Source organism: Harpia harpyja, chromosome 8 (genome assembly GCF_026419915.1).
Source record: "Harpia harpyja isolate bHarHar1 chromosome 8, bHarHar1 primary haplotype, whole genome shotgun sequence".
Lineage (NCBI taxonomy): Eukaryota > Metazoa > Chordata > Aves > Accipitriformes > Accipitridae > Harpia > Harpia harpyja.
The window spans coordinates 52,238,002-52,253,487 of record NC_068947.1 but is presented as its reverse complement, the minus strand read 5'-3'; the positions used below and the strand labels follow the sequence as shown (position 1 = coordinate 52,253,487).

General features: G+C 51.7%; 1 protein-coding gene across 3 annotated transcripts; it reads right to left on the bottom strand.

The window, feature by feature from the left end:
• Positions 1–142: 142 nt before the first annotated feature.
• On the bottom strand, positions 143–14,925 carry PTPN6 (protein tyrosine phosphatase non-receptor type 6). 3 transcript variants are annotated; one of them, XM_052794983.1, is made up of 16 exons: positions 14,558–14,925; positions 14,259–14,359; positions 9,260–9,382; positions 8,758–8,952; positions 5,756–5,978; positions 4,928–5,044; positions 4,639–4,752; positions 4,130–4,226; positions 3,628–3,707; positions 3,387–3,536; positions 3,136–3,267; positions 2,699–2,853; positions 2,334–2,401; positions 1,789–1,940; positions 974–1,071; positions 143–853 (listed from the first exon to the last, which is right to left on the bottom strand). In XM_052794983.1, exons 2-16 carry the CDS (start codon positions 14,270–14,272, stop codon positions 745–747), a joined length of 1,827 nt encoding a protein of 608 aa, XP_052650943.1. In that variant the 5' UTR covers positions 14,273–14,359; positions 14,558–14,925; the 3' UTR covers positions 143–744. The 3 variants fall into 3 exon arrangements, with proteins under 3 accessions (XP_052650943.1, XP_052650944.1, XP_052650945.1); XM_052794984.1 differs by having other exon boundaries at positions 14,259–14,356; XM_052794985.1 differs by lacking the exons at positions 14,259–14,359; positions 14,558–14,925 and adding an exon at positions 9,654–11,256.
• Positions 14,926–15,486: the final 561 nt, after the last annotated feature.

Here is a 15,486-nt window from a genome sequence, read left to right as displayed (position 1 = left end):
TGTTCAGGAGTCTGAAGGCTGCAGGAAGCGATGAAAATTAAGCTAGAGCCATTTTTGTAAGTCTTTGCAGGGCTGCAAGTGAAGCCAGGAGTACAGCTATACTCACAGAGAAATTACAGACAAAAACTTCTGGGACTCAGCATTCAAACAAATACAAGTTTATTTACAAACAAAGGAGCAAATATGGCCATCACATCAAATTCTGCTATATTTACAGCATCCAATCAAAGGATCAAATAGAAAAGGGATCATAGGGCAGAGGGTTGGTATTAAGGAAAGAGAAAGTTTCCTGTTGAATTGCAGAGGAGCTGAGCTGAAACAGGCCAAAACCTCCATACTTTAAAAGCTGAGGCTTCAGGGAACACTAACAGGCTAAACTCTAACTCACAGCAGTGGGCAGAGATTTAGCTCCTGTAAAGAGCTTCCTTAGCTCTTCCTCAAGAAGTTTGCTGAAGCTGACAGAGCAGAGGTGAGTTTGGGCCCTGCTGCTCAGAGACGACGGGTAAGAAGGGGCGTGATATTTTCCTGTTAATGAATGATGAAGGGGCCGCAGGAGACTTCACTGGCCTGCACAGGCAAGGGACAATGAAGTCGGTCAGCTGAGCTGGTTCAGGGCACTGAAAGAGAAGGGGAAGGCCTAGGTCCAGTCCAAGGGCGAGGAATGCGAGACAGGCCAGCCTGGATGTGAGCCCCAGTCCTGCACACCAGGTTCAAAACCCCCATGGGGCTACCTGCAATGTACGCTTATTTTTTCTTTAGTGAGCCTTTCAGCTTCTTCTCCGAGGAATGCTGTTTCCGCACCTTCTCCTCCTTTTTCCCCAAGTTCTCATAAACCGTTGACTCCTCTTTCTGCCTGTAAAACCGGGGAAAAACAAGGGAAAAAATGAGCAAGAGGAAAAAGGCAGCCAAGCCCTCAGAGAGACTATTGCCAGAGGCAGGCATAGCTGGGCCTCTGGTTTAGGTGAGCTCTTACTTGGAGGATTTTCGTGAAGCCTTGGTGTGCACATTCCTCACTGCAGGGGGGTAGGCAATATTCCCATACTCGGACTCGTTCGGCTTGCCTTTCTGAGACTACAGGAGAGAAAAAAACAAGCTGAGAAGAGTGTGGTCTGGGAGAAGCATGTGAGACATCATGGAAGAGTTCTGACTGTTTAACCATGCTTCATGCTAGGATCTCAGTGGAGGTTGGGGGATTGCTGAAGTCCTCCGGCTCAGTGCACTCTGCCTGCTGCTGTCGCAGGGGTGAGCAGCAGGGATGCAAATGCATCCTTGTGCAGGGGTGAACAGTGGGGCAACAAATTTCTGGAGGCAATGGAATGCCTGAGAGTGCCGCGTGTCAGCTGAAGAATATTAAACAGATAGCAGCAGCTACTGAATGCTGCCAGAGGCTACAAGGAGAGATAAAAGATGCCACTTATCAGCTAGTAAGAGAAAATCCTGCAACTGCAGAATCAGGATGGGAAAGACAAAGAGGAAAGGAGAGGGCAAAGTCCTTGCCTGTCCGAGATTCAGCTTGTAACAAAACAGCACTTGGTGGAGATGTTACATAGAACATAACTGCTTTAAAACTTACTGCTGTTTAGCAGTTCAGAAGGGGTTGGTACTTGAGCTGCTAATGTCCCCTGAATTTTAAAGAGAGGAGCAGGGACTCAAATCTTGGTGCACCATCGTAGTCCATGTAGGTCCCAGTGCTAGCTTGAAGCTTGGGAGACAGGGCACTTGGGCTCAGAGCCAGGACCATGCAGGGCCTAGACTCACAGGACAGGAAAGTAAGGTCCCCTTTCTCACCTGGATAACTTCCAGCTTTTTCTTGGTTGTCTCTATGAACTGGCAGATGGCCATGTAGATGAACTTGTACTGGGCCTCCGTCTGCACCATCCCTGAGCGCTGGGCCCTCACCATCTGGATGGTCTTCTGGATGTCAATGTCACAGTCCAGCCCTAGCAAGGGGCACCAGAAAAGCTTATGGACATGCTCGCTGCCCCCCTCTCCCACTTCTCCACCAAAAGCAGTCACAGCGGAGGTCAGTCCAGAAGTTTCCACCTCCCTCCATACTCTTTACTCCTGTATGGACCTCCTATCCCTCTTTCCTGCTCAGCATCTTTCAGGTCTGGTCCTGAAGGAAGAGCCCAAGCTCGGGGAAGGCTGAAGCCACGGTAAGTGGATGTGGTGCAGAGATCCAGCAGCTGCCACACAGCAAGGACAGCACAACCTTCTCAGGGCTGTGGCAGGATCTCTCCCACTGACAGTTTTCTTCCCTTTGCAGCTGGACTTAAGGGCACAGCCCTACTGGGTGGGTCAGTTCACTTCAAGATACTTAGGGGTCCTCTTACCCTTGGTGGAGATTGTTTCCACTATCATATCAATGACGATGATAGTCCCAGTGCGGCCAATCCCAGCACTGCAAGGAGAGGACAAGCAGAGGTCAGAGCAATACAGCTCCTGAAACAAAAAGCAGCTGCTTCTGGGGAAGGATGTGGCACTTGTAGCAGCTGTTCAGCAATGCCACAAAAGATTTGTGGATTTAACAGGCAGAGAGTTCGGTTTGGGGGCATCGAAGAGGAAAAAGCAAATATCGGGGCTGGCATATGCTTCACTTGCAAGTCCTGGGGAACAGCTGGTGCAGCAGGACAGACTTTCTATGCCTCACCCTAGATAAGGGATGGAGAATGCTTCAAACCCCAGCCTCTGTACTAACCTGCAATGCACCAGAATAGGCCCTGCATCTGGGATACTCTCTTGCTTCTGGTTTATTTGGTCGAGGAAGCTGAGCACTCCTCCTGGCTCGCTGGGTACACCATGGTCAGGCCAGCTCAGGTACTGGTAGTGCCAGATGTCACGCACAGCCTTACCCTGATAATAACAAAACACCCGACTGGTAAAACTGCAACCCAGTCCTATCCCTGGCCTCTGTCCTGGGGAGAGGTGGGACTGAAGCCAGAGGGAATCTCTGTCTCCTGCACACTTCTTGGTGATTGCACCAGTGTGATTCCAGCCCAAACCAGGTGGGAAGAGCAACCCCAACAATGGTACAACAGGAGCATCACCACAGCACCCAGCAGTTCCCAGCCTTCAAACGCACAGCAACTGTTAGACCCAGGGGCTCAATGACAGCCCTCGACCAGGCACACTCACATTATCCATCGGACACACACAGAGGTGCCGGAGTTTGTACTCCAATGCATCATGCTCCCCAGCGTTCTCCACAAGGTAGGGACCGTATTCCTTCATGCTGCCCACCTCTGGCCAGTAAGGCACACATTTGTTCTGTGTGGGCAGAAAGGGCAGGGTGAGGACAGGCAGAAGGCAGGAAAGAGAGAAAAAGCAGAGCAGCAGTTGAAGGGGAAAAGAGGGCAGCCCCGAGACACCTACAAACATCTACTTACCCGCCCTTTTTCTACCTCCCGTGTAGTCATCACAATAATGCGCGTGTTCTCCTGCCACACCATTTGCCAGAAGTCATTGACTGTGGCATCCAGGCAACCCTGGCTAGCGATGTAGGTCTTGGTGCACTCATCTGGGCTGATCAGGTTGTTCTGCGTGTGGACACAGGAAGATCAGGAGGGCTGCAAGAGCAGGCAGGCCTCCCCCCATTTTGGGCACACAGCCATCTTTCAAGAGTCTCACCTTGACATAGTTGGCGTTGATATAGTCAGATCCAGGTATATTTGGGTCCCTTCCTTGGAGGATGACTCTGGAGTGATCAACTGGGGATGCAGCGAAAGAATAAAGAGAGCAATGAGATAGATACTCTGTGCCCAGCCCCGTGAAGCTCCTTCACTACCCCACGCCACCTCATTCATGCTACCCAGTGCATGCAGCATGCCCCGTATTTTCACCTCTCCTTCTCTGGGGTCAGATCAATCTCACCCCGTCCTCCCATCTCTCTACCCCTATGATGGAGCATCAGAAGCTACTGAGTCTGATGCAACCCTCCCTCCTTCCTTCAAGGACATGAAAAGGCTGTGACCTCTCTCATCAGCTCTTAAATCCTCAATGCCGCACACCTCGTAACCCACTCTGGAGGACAGAGCGGGCTGAGGCTGGGCCAGGGATGACTTGGACAGCTTGTCATTGCCTGTCTGTGTCTATCATCTGGGTTTTCTTACAGCGGAGAAGAAAGACTCACAGGGCAAGATGTTCTTGTATCGGTTCTTGCTCTTGTTTTCAGGTCTCTGACCCTCATGACGGTCAAACAGCTGCTTGGCTTCCTGTTTTTGCAGACTCTGAGAGCAGAAGAAAGAACAGTCGTGGCAAGGTCACAACGGATGGTAGGGGAGGTGGGCACTCAGAGGAACAGCGGTGACTCTGGGGACACATGGGCATGCCTGGGGGGGAGCAGAGAAGTGAAAAGCAAACCTAGACTTGAAAAGTCCAAGGTTCATGGCCTTACTGTCTTGGTGACTCGTTCTCCCAAGCATGAAAAGGCACATTTCTACCTCACTGGGTTCACTTAAAGACTACACTCGCTCCCCAGAGGAACAGGTTCCAAACAGAACTTCTTTCAGAGAGAAATTGACCAGAATTTACAAGAGACCTGAGAAGTTTTGTGTCCAGAAAGAAATCAAGGATGGAGAATGAGGTGGTGCACAAGAATTTTCCAAAAAGCCAGAATAATGTCCCCCAGCACTTTCTTACATCAAATTCCTCCCAGAATCCAGCCTTGGACGTCTCCTCAGATAGACATTTCTTGTTCAGTTCCTGCACTCTATTCTCAATGTCAGCAGCATTCACCCTTGTAGCGTAGTAGGGCTGAGGATGGGAAAACACAATGGGTTGGCAAGAGAGAGAGAGAGAGAGACGCTGCTGGAGAGCAAAATCTCTTCTGTGTACTGTGGAGAAAAGGAGGAGAGGGACACAAAGCAGAAACAAACAGCAAGTAGGTCCTTCCAAGGGATCGCTAAGAAACAGAGGAAATGGGATTTACCTGCTTCAGGTACACAAAGGAGCCAGACACCTCCTCAATTCCAGCCTTCTTGAAGTGCTCCACCAGATCTGCCAAGCTGTCAAACATTTCAGCACCTCCAACTGTGTAGCGTCCATTCTAAACAGAGGAAGAATCTGTAACATTCCACTCACAACATTCCTATAGACAAAGCTGACAACGCTCAGGGAAAAGTTAACGCTGGGGTGCAAAGCCACAGGCACCACCCTGTGCCATCTAGAAAAGCATTTTCTCTGGCAGGGAGGTCAAACAGTAGTTTACCCTGCAAACACTAAGTTCATGGCATGGTGAACTGACTCCTGTTCTCAGTGGATGGAAGCCCGGAGAAGGTATATTGCTCTCAGCTCTCATTTAAGGTCAGTTGCTTTCTGTCCTGGAAATCTCCCTCCACTCCCTGCATCAGCCCACATGAAAGAAACAGAACCTGTGACAGCCAGGCTGGTAACATCCTTCAGACTAAGTGTGGAGGCCTTTGCAGTTGCCCCTCCTCCTCCTCCTCCAAGAGCTTTTAAGTCTTTTGATGAACTCGTAATTAGATTGTGAAGCCTCCACTCTCTTTCACCACAAACTCCCTGTACCGGAGTTCTTGGTCACACTGAGCCCCGCTTCCTCCTGTGTCCGAGCACCCAGCACTGCCCCTGGTCACCCAGGCTGGGGTGAGGACATAAGGAACCTGCAAGGTGACAGCACTTTGATCCAAATTCAGAAACAGTGCTGGTGGTAATCAAGCTGACAGGGCCCATGCTTTTGAGGACATGATCAGCAGAGACCGCTTCCACTCCCTTTCCTTTTGCTCTCCCAACTGCTCACCTCACACATGATCTTGATGTGCGTGACTTTGAGCCGGGCCCCAGAGGCACTGGTTGCCCCAGCTGGTGGAGCATCAGCCCCAGGTTTAGGCTGGTCAGTGAGGACAGACAAGACAAAATCCCCAGGTTTGCTGAGGCTCTCCCGCACCAAGAAGGTCCAAGGGGTGGCTTTGGCCTGGAGAAGTGACTCAGCTGCAGAGCCTGACAGATGCCCGTGGTACCACCTAGGAAAAAACAAGAGAGGGTCAGAAGAGAGGTGGAGATGCAGGTAAGTGGATGCCCTTGAGCTGACGAGTGAAGGACGGCAACACTGGGGAAGGGGAAGGGAGGAAGAAAGGAAGGGGGAGACAGAGAGGAGGGAAAGGAGAGGGAAGGAAACCAAGGGAGGAGCAGGATCTTGGGAAAAGCAGATGACACACAAAGACGTAGAGAGCTGGCAGGAAAAGAAGAGGGCAAGTGATGAGGTGGAGGTAGAAGGGACCTGGGGAGCAGAATGCTGGTACCAGAAGACACAGTGGGAAAGCACCAAGCGTGATCCAGTTGTTACGTGATACACACCAGCACAGGTAAGCAATGCTTGCTGGCTTGAAGACCAGTTGGGGGAAGGTAGTTCATGGTTTTCAGCACCTGCCAGCATTATTGGGATTCTAGCCTTACTGCTGCAAGGTGCTTTGGAAACTCAAACACCAGGGAAACAAAAATAAACCCCCAGTGAGTCGGAAACTCTCCTATCAGATTTAGCAGCACCGAGATGGCTGTGTTGCGATCAGATCCCCTCCCAGCGACCCCTTTTCCTCAAACTCCATCACCTCTTCAATCAAAGGATAATTCCCATTCTCTGAGCACATCACACTGCAGCTATCGGCCTAGCCATGGGAGTGAACACCAGGAGCCACCTGAAACCCATATTCTGCTCCTGGTACTTATCACTGTTGTGGATCCATGTGCACGTTTTCTGTCCTCAATGCAAACACCCAGTCAGCAGCTCCTTCTCTCCTCTCAGCACAAGGTGAGGAGCATCCCCACCTGACCGAGGTGCTCTCTGCCTTGCTGGAGGACTGGCCCCGGGGGCGCAGAGGGACACAAGCGTGGTACAAATGGCACAGCTGCTGCCAAGCCCCTTCCCACCTACAAAGGTCTCCGGGGGGGTAGTGGTGTCTGCCTGGTGGGATCTCACTGCACTGTGGTGCGGGTGCAAGGGATGGTCACCAGAAGCAGGCTGGGAGGTGGGACAACCCTGGCATCTCCTCTTACTGCAGGGCTCTTGGCCCTGCAGAAACTCCAGAGGTGTCCCCGGTTGCCTCTGTGCAGATCCTCTAGTTCCTAATGCCTGTCCCAAGCTCCACGGTCTCTCTGGACCACACCAGAAGGTCCTGGGGGGCACTGCTGAGCTGCCAAGTAGAGATGCAGAAGGCCATGTTCACTGCAGCTCTGTCCCGCTTCCACAGAGCTGCCTCAGCAGCTGGAGACGCATCTCCCCCCGGTTTTGGCCATCTCCCCCCGGTGAAGAGCATTTCAAAAGCAGGTAGCTGTTGCATCAGACTGACTTGTAATGTCCCCCCCCCCCGCTCCTGCTCACTGCAGGTACCACAACAAGCACCAGCCACGCTCCGTACGTCACTCTGCACGCTGCCATCAAGGCCAGGCTGACGCTCAGTAGACCAGCCGGCGTGGTTAGAGCTGTGGGAGGGGGTTTGCTGCCCCCAGAGCAGCTAACAGTGGAGGCTGGGGTGGTACTGGTGTCTGTGGCGAACTTCACATCGTTAGGGCTATCTAAGAACCGAAATGGCGTCCAGGAGGCCATGCCCCAGTTGCAGAAGCGGCGGGGGCATTCGTTCACCCCTGCATCTGGCCAGAGCAACACATTCCTCTACACAACAACCTAGGAGCCATTTTGACAGCAAGACGCAGCAGACAGTTATTGTGCCTTGGCAAGTAACTTCTCTTGATCCTCACCCCACGCACTGCAAGAAGCAGCCGGTGCCTTTCATTGCACGGCAGCCACTAATTTCCGAACCTCCTCCCGCAGAAGCGTTCGGCCACCACGTGCCAGTGCTCCGATGCCCCCCAGGGAACGGTTGACCCCTCCTGCTCATCGAAGAGGTCTCCGGGCCTCCCCTCCGCAGGTGGGAAGGGGTTAATGGGTCCTGTACCCCCCTCCCTTCCCCCAGTAGAGCCCAGCTCTTCAAAGCCACGTGATGGAAAATCACTTGGGGAGAGAGTGAGAGGAGCTTTCGTAAGAGCCTGGGGGGGGGCAGAAGTTTCCAACCGCAGGGAGGAAGGGAGGAAACTGCAGGGCCACAACCCAACGGCCTTGAGCGGAGAGGACAGCAGGCAGGAGGGGGCTGGCCCCTCTCTGCAGCCCGACCCCGGAGCAAACGGGGCAGAACGCGGGCGAATTCGCCCAGGGCATCTTTGCTCCCCGTCTCCAGGTGCCCCAGGAGGACCTGTCCGCCCCAGAGCACGGCGGGACCGTTCCCCGAGCTGCATCGAAGAGCCTGAAAGCACAAAGCGAGGGCAAAACCACCTGATTTGATTTAGGAACTTGGTGTCAGAGACGTATGCAAAGCGGGGGCAGGAAGGAGACTAAGCAGGCTAGGAATAGCAGGGGAACGTGGTCCTGCTCTCAGCTGCGTGAGTCACCCAGGCCCAGACTAACCGAGGAGGTTTGGGGCAAGGCTGGGGGCTTCCACATGCCACTCTACGGACCGCTGCAGACCATAGCGAATGCCACAACCTTTGCTTTTAGGAACAGTATATAAATAGCAAAGGCAACAGGAAACCAGAAGTAAAAATAGAGCCCTGTTAGGTCTGCTGCGATGGGTCAAGGTATGTCCACCTATTCCTGGGGATGCTGCCCCCATGGAAGCATGGGAGGCTTCGGGAGGCAGGAGACCCTTTTTGCAGGGTTTGCCCCGGGGATGCAGGCAGGGCAGAAAGAAGGCCACGAAACACAGAGGAGGTCTCATCACAGACACACCGGCTGCTTTGCTTTCGCTGTACCTCTCTGTAGTGGGGTCAGAACAGTTGAGCGGGTATCGCAAGTCGATGATGGTTCCATCTTTGTCCTGCAGCGAGCCCTGTTGCTGTGTGTAGTACTCCACCAGTTCTGATAAGGTGGCAAACTTCTCCCCTCCATACAGGTCATAGAAGTCCCCAGTATTCTGGATGCGGATGTGGGTTACCTGATCACCAACCCTGTGGGATGATGCACAGAGCAGTCCAGTGAGGCAGTTGGAAAAGAGGCAGAAAATGTTCTGCATTACCTCCTGCCATGGAACCACAGCAAACCATCCCAGTGAAAGGAGATGACTAGAAAGAGAAGCTCCTGGGGCAACCTGAAGGAGGGTCTAGAAGATGCTGGGAAGCTCAAGTACTTTTACAGCTTGGAAAGAACTCAAAAGAACAAGGACAGGATGAAGAAGACACCGCAGGACACCTGAGGATCTAAGCATTCTGCTTATGTAAATCTGGAAAAACAGAAGTTGGGGTCCAAGTTACTTACCGGACTGAAAGAGAAAAATCCCCCTGATTCTTCCGACTGGGTCTGGCCAGAAAGCTCCCATGGACACCTCGTCCTTTCAGTAAGGCTTCAGCTTCCAGCCCACTCAGGTCACGGTGAAACCACCTAGCAGATGAGATAAAAACAAGACCAAGTGAATAAAAAAGGTCAGGCACCATTGCGGAGGCTCGTACAGTGAAGAATGGTCCCTGGTCAGCATCCCTAGAGATACTCATACGGGTGACAGCCAGCAGCAGCATCCCTTCCTACCCGATACCTCCCCCAGCCTATGAAAGGTTTCCATTGAGATACGGCTTCCAGGATGATCCTCCCCTCTGATCTGTCCTACTTTCCTCGTCTCCCTCCTTATGCCCAAGCACTCCTCAGCCCCTCTTACCTCACCATCGTGGAGGGCAAAAGAAGAGGGGGCCAAGCGGCTACCACCAAAGCAACTCAAAAAACGCAGAGGAAAAATCAGTTTGCGCTGGCGAGAAAAGGGAAGTCGCAGGTCTTTGCTGGAGCACCCAACGCCAAGCTGTTTCTGCGCCTCTCGGGAGCTGGCCATGCATCTCTCCGGGCGTCTACCGTCAGTCCATTCAGACCCTCTCCATCCACCTGCTTCTGGAGATGTGCCTTGGTCTCTGGCCCCCTGCGCGGTGCTGTTGGGCACCGGCAGGCGCAAGCCGGCGCGCAGCCGGGCACGCGCAGCTCCGGGAGCAGGAAGCGCTCTAAGCCATCGGCCCCCCAGCCCCGAGCTGCTTCGCACACACTTCTGCTTCTCCTTTTGCGTCTTTCCTCCCCATCCCCCCTGTTACTCTTGGGTCCCCGTCTTTTTTCCACACCAGGGTTGACTCTACGAGTGCGTCTTGGGTCCCGGCGGTGCTCACCAAATTCAGTTCTGCACGTCCTCTCTTCCCCTTCTTCCCCAAAAGACATGGGTGCTCCCCACCCCCAAGCCCTTGCCGTGGTGCCGAGGGGACCGAACCAGAGCTGCCTGGGGTCACCCACGCACCGGCGAGGCCGAAGCAGGCAGCACGTGCTACCATACGTTGAGCAGTGAAGCACCCTGCTACAGGTTATGGCCGCCCAGCTTGGCTCTGCTGGGCTGCCCTCAGCTACCCGGCTGAAACCTCCACACTCCTCGCTGACGAACCTTCTGGGCAGGGAAATAGCCTACGTGCTCTGTACAGCCGCAGGGGGAATCTGCGCAAACCCGGAGCTGCGGACTTTGAGGTCCAGGCTAGCGCTCCAAGCAGAGCGTCGCCTTCCTGAACGCAGCCTGCTGGGGGATGTGACTGTCAGGGGCAGTGGTAGCTCAAAAGGGATGGGGTGGGAGGTTGAACCTGCCCAAAAAAGCAGGCAGACAGCAGGACAGAGAGCTACTACCTACGGTGGGCCCAACACAGCACCTAGACAGCTTAGCCTAGGACCTTCAAGATCCCAGTACGGAATACGGAGGCCAAAGCTGTCAACCTGGACAACTACATACAAAGAAGGAAAACTAACCATTTCCAGCTACCTAGCCATTTCCAGCTACAGCCCATGCCTGCCCTTTTCCACAGCACTGGTTTCAGGGTCTGTAGGTCTCATGAAAGAATGGGAGCTAAGCAGTGGCCAAAGAGGGCAATCCAGCTGGCCAAGGAGCCTGACTTTTCCCTGGGGCCATCTCAGCTACCCTGTGTGGTGGTGAAGGCAGCAGGAACAGCAAGAGACTCGCTCATTTCAAGTAGTAGCAGCTGCAGACTTCCCTGCACACCACCAGACTGGGAAATCCTGCAAAAAGCTGAACAGGCTGCTAGCAACAACTGAGACAAAACTCGTGGCCAAGACAGAAACTAACAGCAAAGGGAAGTACAGGAGAGACAAGCGGGAAGCTAAACTTCATTGCTAGAAAGGCAACACAAGCACCTACAGCAGCTTCCTTTGAAACACTTCTGGTTTCACACACATGATGAGTCGGGATGTGGTGAGCGGCAGGGATCCAGCTGTACTGACTTAAAACTGATGTTAAAAAAAAAGGAGGCTTTAAAGGCATGGAGACCTGTGGCTCAGGGGAACAACTTCTACTACACAAAGTTGTAGGAGCTGCACCTAAAAGACTGCACCTAAATCAGAGCCAGTCTAGCACTGGCACAGGAAAGAAATATTGTTTAGTGGTAGGAGAGAAATGGCAGGAACTTCTGGGCAGAAGTCCCAAAAAAGAATTCCTGATATCAAAGCAATATTAGATTATGTAGGGTCAATACGAAGCCATGGCAGACAAAAAAATAAAACCGAGGCATCCCTACACCTTATGAACCAGCTGAAGGAGAGAATCTGTCTGAGGAAGAGAACATTAGTGAGACACAGGTGAACAGGGAAAGAACACGGTAGCAAAGAGCCCAGATCAGAACAGAAAGGGTGAGTTAGCACTAAACACATGTAATTCAGTATCCTCCAGTAGGACAAGCCACGGGGTGCAGTGTAACCCACATGTCAGTATTTGTGTGGATACAAAGCCCAAGTCACATAATTTACAGGATGAATTTATACTTCTGGTTGCTTCCAGCTCAGGAAAGGACTGGATGCACATAGCTGCTTTGGGTCTTTGATGTGGGCCATCTAATTAAAACCTACCAGGGAGGAGCTCCTGCTGGTAAGGGAGGGAAATATCACAGTAGAGAAGCAATTGGTTGGTATCTTTGAGGTTGCTCTCCCAAACGGCTGCAGCATGCAACAACAGACTATAATTGAGCTGCTAAAATACTTTCTTAATACAATTAACAGGTCAAGATATTTCAGCAAAGAGACTACTCTTATGCTGTTCTTTGGCTTTCAGTACAGCACAGGTGATGGAAACTCATCTTGTAAATCCTTTGTGGATCCAAGCCACAGCTAGCACAGGAACAAATTTAGAGGAGAAGATAAATGAAATAATAGCTAATTGAAAGACACCCACACCTGGACTGACGTAAAAAAGACACTGAGAAAGTGGACAGAATCCAGCATAAGGCCACTAAGGCAGTGAAGAGCCTGGAGCACAGCAGAGATGGCGGAAGCTGGGTTTGTTCAGCTTGGAGAAAATATGCTTCAGGAGGGATTTAACAGCTCTCTGAGACTACCTAAAGGGGGACTGGGGGTTTTAGAGACAATGAGCCAGATTCTTCTTTGTGGGACACAGCAAAAGGACAAGAGGCAACAGGCATAACTTGCAGCAAGGCACATTCTGATTAGGTATCAGGAAAAATGGTTGTTGTAAAGAAAGAAAAATCAGTGACTGATTCCTAGTCACCCCCTCCAAGCTGCTCATGATACGGACCTGTAATGTCCATAGCCTTCTTCAGCTCTTTGCCAGGCTGAAGACTCCAACCCTATTAAGGTGTTCTTCGTACCGAACTATTCTACACCTCTGGTCATCTTTGCTGTCCCTCTCCGAGATGTTTCCAACTCTGGTGTATTGTTTTGGAGCTAAGAGTGAAGGGGTGGCACAGAACTGCAGTGTTCAAGATGCTGGTGAGTCATGGACATACACAGAGCCAGTGATTATTTCTGCTATTTGTTCACCACAACTGAGCATTAAGCTAATTGCACGGACTTATATATGATCACAGTCTTCCTCCAGAGAGGTTACGATTAGTTCACAGTTTGTTGGTTTATATGTAAATTTTGAATTATTTTTCTGCATGAACATTGTTTTACATACGCCTAGACGGAATTGCATCTGCTGTTCTATTGCCCACACATTCACTATCATAAGGTCCTTCTGCAATTATTCATGGTCAACTCCCACTCTGTTATTCTGAATAAGTTTCTACCATCAGCCAATTTTCTCACCTCACCAAGCTCTATTCCCAGGTCATTTGGGAATATACTGAACAGTGTGTATTTCAGGTTAGGCCCCTGTGATCTGACCACTGATGTCTTCCCTTTGCTGCAAAAACTGGATGTGTATTCTCACCTTTCATTTCCTATTTTCTACTAATTCTTTACCCAAGAAAAACTTCATCTTCTTTCTTATGCCATGACTTTAGCTTTATTTAAAGACTTTGAGGAGAAAATCTTGTCAAATCATTTTTTGGAAAGCCAAGGAAACTGTATCAGCCAGACCTGACTGACTTACCCACGAGCTTGCTAAGTCCCTCAAAAACCTCCAGTTTTACAAGATAGGATTTGCCTTTACAAAAGCAGATGCTGGCTCCTTCTTTAATATCACACTCATTGCTTTCTCCATTACACTGTCTACCTTCTTGCCCAGATATCAGCTTTACTGTTCTGTGCTACCCTTGCATTTGGGGCGTCTCACCTGGAGCCCTTTTTGAGAATCAGCACTGCATTTGTTACTTCTAATTCTCAGCACTGAGATGATTTTAGACAGGAGGTTTTGCTGTTCTGCACAGAACTGCGTTATAGTTCAGCTGTTAGAGCAGAGCGACAGCCATCTGGGCTTGGGGAACGGGCAGATGGACCATCTTCCTGTGACTTGCCCAAGCCAGATGCTCTCCGTCAGGCCACGGGACCCCAGGACCGTGCTGGACCACCGTGGTTGCCCAGATCCTTACTACGGAGTAATGCTAGTGCGAATCCCATTTCCTTACACCATGCCACTGCCGTCTCCAGAGCAGAGCACCCGTTTGGACTGATGCTGAAGATTTTATGTCCTGCTGTTCCATAAAGGGCTAGAAAGACTGTAGCGAATCAAGAAACAACCAGGATTTAAAAGGTCAGCCGCCTGACCTCTCTCTGTATAAAAACATTAAGAGATGCTGCAGCTGCGGGGCTGGCAGAGTAACTGTAGCGGACTTGGCACCGCAAACCCTGCCCGCTGGTTATCAAAGTGAAAAGGAGCAAGGTTAACAGCAACAGCAATCTAAAACACCGTGAAGTCCAGTCCTCCAGCTATCCTGTAGCTCCTATTAGAAAGTGGGGTTTTTCCCTTCTGTGCCCAATTCCTACCACCAGTATTTTTATTTTTCTCACCAACAACTCTTGTTTTCTTCCCCTAACTAGCATTCACAGCACTCACCCACAGGATGGCATCAGGATCTCGACTCTCAGATCCCCACTGATGGGGGACTGACAGCAGCCGGTGGAAGAGGTACCACAGCCCTTAACCAGCAGGTCCTACTGCAGAAAATAAAGCAATATTGGAATTATCAAGACAGCATCTCGAGACAGACTTGGGAGAGAGATCAAAGAACCTTGACAGAGGAGGGGTGGACTCGCACCCCCCGGACAGGGCTGGATGCTCACGGCGGTGAGTGCCACGGCTCTGGAGGAGCAGCGGGCAGCGCTTGGGGGGCTGCAGCACCTCCCGTGACTCACCTGTGTCTGATCCGCACGGGCACAGTCCCGAACTCCGCCTTGTTCCTAGGCGGACTAAGAAGAAGGTAGCTCCAGGTCAGGCAAACCGCAGGCCTCAAGCGGAGGGCTTCATTTTCAGCATTTGCAAAGCACTTCCTGGGCTGTAGTTAATGAATAATTAGAGGGGTGGGGGAAGGCCAAGCTGGGAGAGGTAGATGGAGACGGAAGGGACTGACTGCTCTTCCTGCCTCCTATCCACTGAGCTCACGCCCTCGCTGGCTACATTCCTGCCTGGTTTGTAACCGAAAGGCACCGGACGCAGCTCGCTCACACCTGGCTCGCAGCTCCCCGCTCTCCCAGGCCTGGCTTCTTCACCCCCAGCCCCACCACCCTGGCCCCCATCGCCCTCCCCGAAGACCTCAAGGCTTCCAAGGGCAACAGGCACGCAAGGCGGGAGGCTACAAGCAGACATATCCGACGTCCCTTCATTTGAATCAAGTCGAAAACGCGAAGCATCACACTGGAACGAGGCTGCTCCCCTAGGTTTGTCTCTCTTCAGTCCCAAAAGACTCAAGATAAAATTGTATGTTGTTTACATTGTTCTGATCCAGGCTGCAGCCAAACAGGGCAAGCCCAGCCCTCCCACACCCTGCCGCTCCCTGCTGCCTTTTTCATTAGGGCTAACATGTTTGATTGCACATTCAGCCAGAAAACAACGCAGCCCCGGGCACTGGCCGCAGGCGTGAGTGAGCTGCACCGACCCTGCTGGGGACAGGTGTCTCAGCAGCATTTACAGCACTTGCTGAACAGCACTAGATCGTGTTTAGGGACACGTTTCCTAGCATGTTTCAAAGAGCACGTTTGTAAATGCTTGCTCTTAGACAGGGCTTAGCACCTCTGAACTGTTAAAAAAAGTAAGTTACTTTGATATCAAGTCCTAGGGCTTCCCA

Excerpts from the sequence above, each read along its gene's own strand:
- PTPN6 (XM_052794983.1), bottom strand. Across the intron at positions 4,753-4,927 it reads CCTTTGTGTACCTGAAGCAG|CCCTACTACGCTACAAGGGT; the intron begins GTAAATCCCATT and ends TCCCATCCTCAG. Across the intron at positions 854-973 it reads GCTTCACGAAAATCCTCCAA|GCAGAAAGAGGAGTCAACGG; the intron begins GTAAGAGCTCAC and ends CCGGTTTTACAG.